Source organism: Cottoperca gobio, chromosome 3 (assembly GCF_900634415.1).
Source record: "Cottoperca gobio chromosome 3, fCotGob3.1, whole genome shotgun sequence".
NCBI lineage: Eukaryota > Metazoa > Chordata > Actinopteri > Perciformes > Bovichtidae > Cottoperca > Cottoperca gobio.
This window is the reverse complement of record NC_041357.1, coordinates 6,467,005-6,470,357: the sequence shown is the minus strand read 5'-3', so window position 1 is coordinate 6,470,357 and position 3,353 is coordinate 6,467,005. Positions and strand designations below refer to the sequence as shown.

General features: G+C 39.6%; 1 protein-coding gene across 3 annotated transcripts in view; it reads right to left on the bottom strand.

The window, feature by feature from the left end:
- Positions 1–243: 243 nt before the first annotated feature.
- mctp2b (multiple C2 domains, transmembrane 2b) overlaps positions 244–3,353 on the bottom strand; it is a 48,201-nt gene continuing 45,091 nt past the window's right edge. For all 3 annotated transcript variants that reach the window (XM_029428632.1, XM_029428634.1, XM_029428633.1), the window contains 3 exons: positions 3,121–3,230; positions 2,526–2,623; positions 244–1,163 (listed from right to left, as the gene is read on the bottom strand). In XM_029428632.1, coding sequence (XP_029284492.1) covers positions 1,116–1,163; positions 2,526–2,623; positions 3,121–3,230 — 256 coding nt within the window. In that variant the 3' untranslated portion in view covers positions 244–1,115. The remainder of the gene's footprint in view (positions 1,164–2,525; positions 2,624–3,120; positions 3,231–3,353) is intronic.

Here is a 3,353-nt window from a genome sequence, read left to right as displayed (position 1 = left end):
CCGCTCGTGGCGACGCCCAAGGGCCATCAACACAGCAGGGAGCCAGGGTGCCGGTGAGGTCTCGCACAGCCTCGCCTCGCTTCATGAAAGCCTAATGAAGAGATGGGGGCTGTGGGGAAACTGTGCTGTTAGACGCCCACAATCCTGCAGCACGGGAGCATGGAGAGGATGAATACGACATGCAGGGGAATTCAAAGAGACGCAGCACAGAGCTGAGACAGAGAGGCAGAACATACACTATACTGTGGTTGTGTGCATTTATTGAGGTTAGAAATGAGAGAAAATCTTCATCAGTGATTATCATTAATAAATAAAAGTTTCCTGTGTACAGATCTGACCCCATCCCACTCACAAGCAAAAGGTAAAATACAACAGAGTTCAGTGCATCCTCTATGCAGGATGAATGAATAACTAAATGCAGGCACTTATCTTTGTATGTAGAAAAGTCCATACAGTCACGTTAAAGTAAAATAAATCAGTCAAGCACATAGCTCTTTTTCCATTTTCAAGAAACAAAAGAATAGGATACAGAATATTGTTGCTGTATGGACATAGGAAAGGCTCAATAATTGTTACCTGAAATTCATCATAATATTTAAAAACACAAATACCTTGTACTTTAAAATATATATATATATATATTTAAGAAAATGCCCTTATTATGACTTAAAGTATAATAAAGTATAAAGTATCCCATAATTAAATTTACTTTCATGTTGAAGTTTCCATTTTGGAAGTAAAAGTTTGCACAATGTAAATAATGTAAAAATATACAAACAAATGTTACATACCGAGAATATACATTTAGTATAATACAAACTGATATTTCGTCTGGTTTCAGGAGGACACAACCTGGGGCCAGGACATATAAAACAAAGCAGCTTATGATTATATTAAAGAATAAACTGTACATACAATCTTTGGAAATAATATTACAAATTGCTGCTCCGTATCTCTGCGGGGGTCCTCAGAATGGATTTCTTTGGCTGAAAGGTCTTTTAGGTGGTGGTTGACATGAGCGGTGCTGAACTGTGCATCACCACAGCAAATTAAGATTCAAACCTACCACGCACCCCAAGACATGCAGATCCTCTGGAAACTGTTTTAAGTAGGAACTACGACAGTTTCTTCTTCCTGTTGCCTCTCATCTCACTGTACTGAACCTGCAGGGAATAAGAACCAGGGTCACTATATTCCTAGAGCAACATGTGCATTACTTTTTGTTCATCTTGTAGTGCTTTTATTTATTGCAAAATAAATTTTCACTGAGGAAGCGTATGAAAAAATGCCACCGCTACTGAGCAGGATAACCATAGTCGTAGCATAGACAGAAATAACAGTGGCCGGCTGAGAAACTGGAGAGAGTCACCGTCACGAAACCCAGAGGCCCAAGGGCATCGAAGAAGGAGAGGGAGGAGGCAAATGGGGTCAAACGGCTTAGAAAGAAAAGGACAGACACAGAGAGGGTGAGGAGGAGAGACGGTGGCGGGTATAAAAAGGAGAAGACAGAGAGGAAATAAAGGAAGAAGAGAGGACACAAGAGGAGAGAGAGCCAATAGATTTATTGTGAATAGTTTATTTAAAGTGGCAATAGACAACTTTTTTACTTTGTTTTCCGCTTTGTGGCGTAAATGGAGCCTTCATATTCCCGGGAGATCGCACACGGTGGCAGAATTGCATAGTGAAAGCGAGGCTTAACAAAGCTAAATGATGGTGTCATTCTATAATCATTACATTGTGCCATTAACATTTACATCATAATTATAAGTTAAAGCAAAAAACGTGTCTATTGCCACCTTAAAAAAGGTGTGTGGTTATGGACACGAGAGCCTTTTGGACCATCAATGCAATATCCTGCAACCTTGATGACCACCTTTGGTAGGGCTGGGCATTTAAATTAAAATCGATATTGTGATGAGACAAGATATTGTCTTATATTTTGGATCTGGAAATATTGTAATATAGAATAAGTGCAGTATTTTCCTGGTTTGCAGTAAAGTGATGCAATTTTCTGAACTTATCAGGCTGTTCTATTATTTACATTTACCCACTATATCTACATTACTGATGATTATTTATCAATAATATCATTGTGTCAATATTTTGTTGACGCACAACAACCCTACAATACCGTTGCCATAATGATAAAAGTATTTGGTCAAAGATATTGTGACATTTGATTTTCTTCACATCGTCCAGCCCTAGGTTGATGCGAGTCGGGGGAGATGCAGTGTGCAGACTTGTATGTTGCTGTTGGGTGGGGAGTTCATGCAGGAGACACCAGCAGCAGCAGCGTCTCCTGCATCAGCCTGGGAACAGCCAAAGCAGCTAAGCAGCAGACCTCCACCAGGGATGTATCACCACCAAAACACAACAGAAATTATACAGGGCCACATAATTATACAGATGAAGCTAATTATACAGACAAGAGGGAAGAATGCCTGGGAGTTGTTTTAGTGAAATGCAGAGCATAGCGGGGATCTGGGATTTTGGGCTTCCTGGCCGGCTGATCCAGTGGGGCTTACCTTCTGCACATCTGAAGGCACCCTCGACAGGAAATCAAGCACTTCATTGTTGTCAATGCTGTACGGGTTCCGTAATTTCTTGGTGAATTTATTGATACCTAAAACAGAAATTCACACCAACATATCATTAACACTAGTCTCTTGTGGCTGCGCTCTTTGTTTCCACACAAACAAATACCAGCGGAGACTCGCGCTGTCCAAGAAATATTACTGCTGCAGCTTGTGCCTTTTTCTTCTTTTACTTTCACTTCTTAGGTTGGAGGACTTGCAACATTTTTACATTCTAATCATTCAGACAATAATCTCATCCAGTGAGATGTTTAACAACAATAAGATCTGCCTCAATTCATACATCACTAACATTATAAGCAGCTAATGTTAAAAATGATGAAGAACTCAGCAGCCAGAAAATATAAGGAGGAAATACTCCTGTGATGTTGTAAATCTCATGGATAATAAAAAGATGCTATGAAAAGAAGCACAGATAAGGAACGAGGAAGAAGATGTTTTAAAGTACACTAAAGTAGCTCAAATAAAGGCAAGCAGACACATCAACGCACAACAGATGATATAATAAAAAGTGTTTGACACTCACCCCATATTAAAACCATGTAGCGAACAGGGAAGTAGTACGTGAGGATTGTTACAATCACAAACACCAGGAAAGCCAGACCGGACAGGAACGGCACCGACCAGTTGAAAGTGCTGACAAATATATAAAATAAACATCAGTAAGTGTCGAGGAAGAACATTTTTTCCAACTTAATTTACTCATTGTAAATAAAATACAGTATTTATCTAAGTAATAAGAAAAGGCAACTGAGGCCC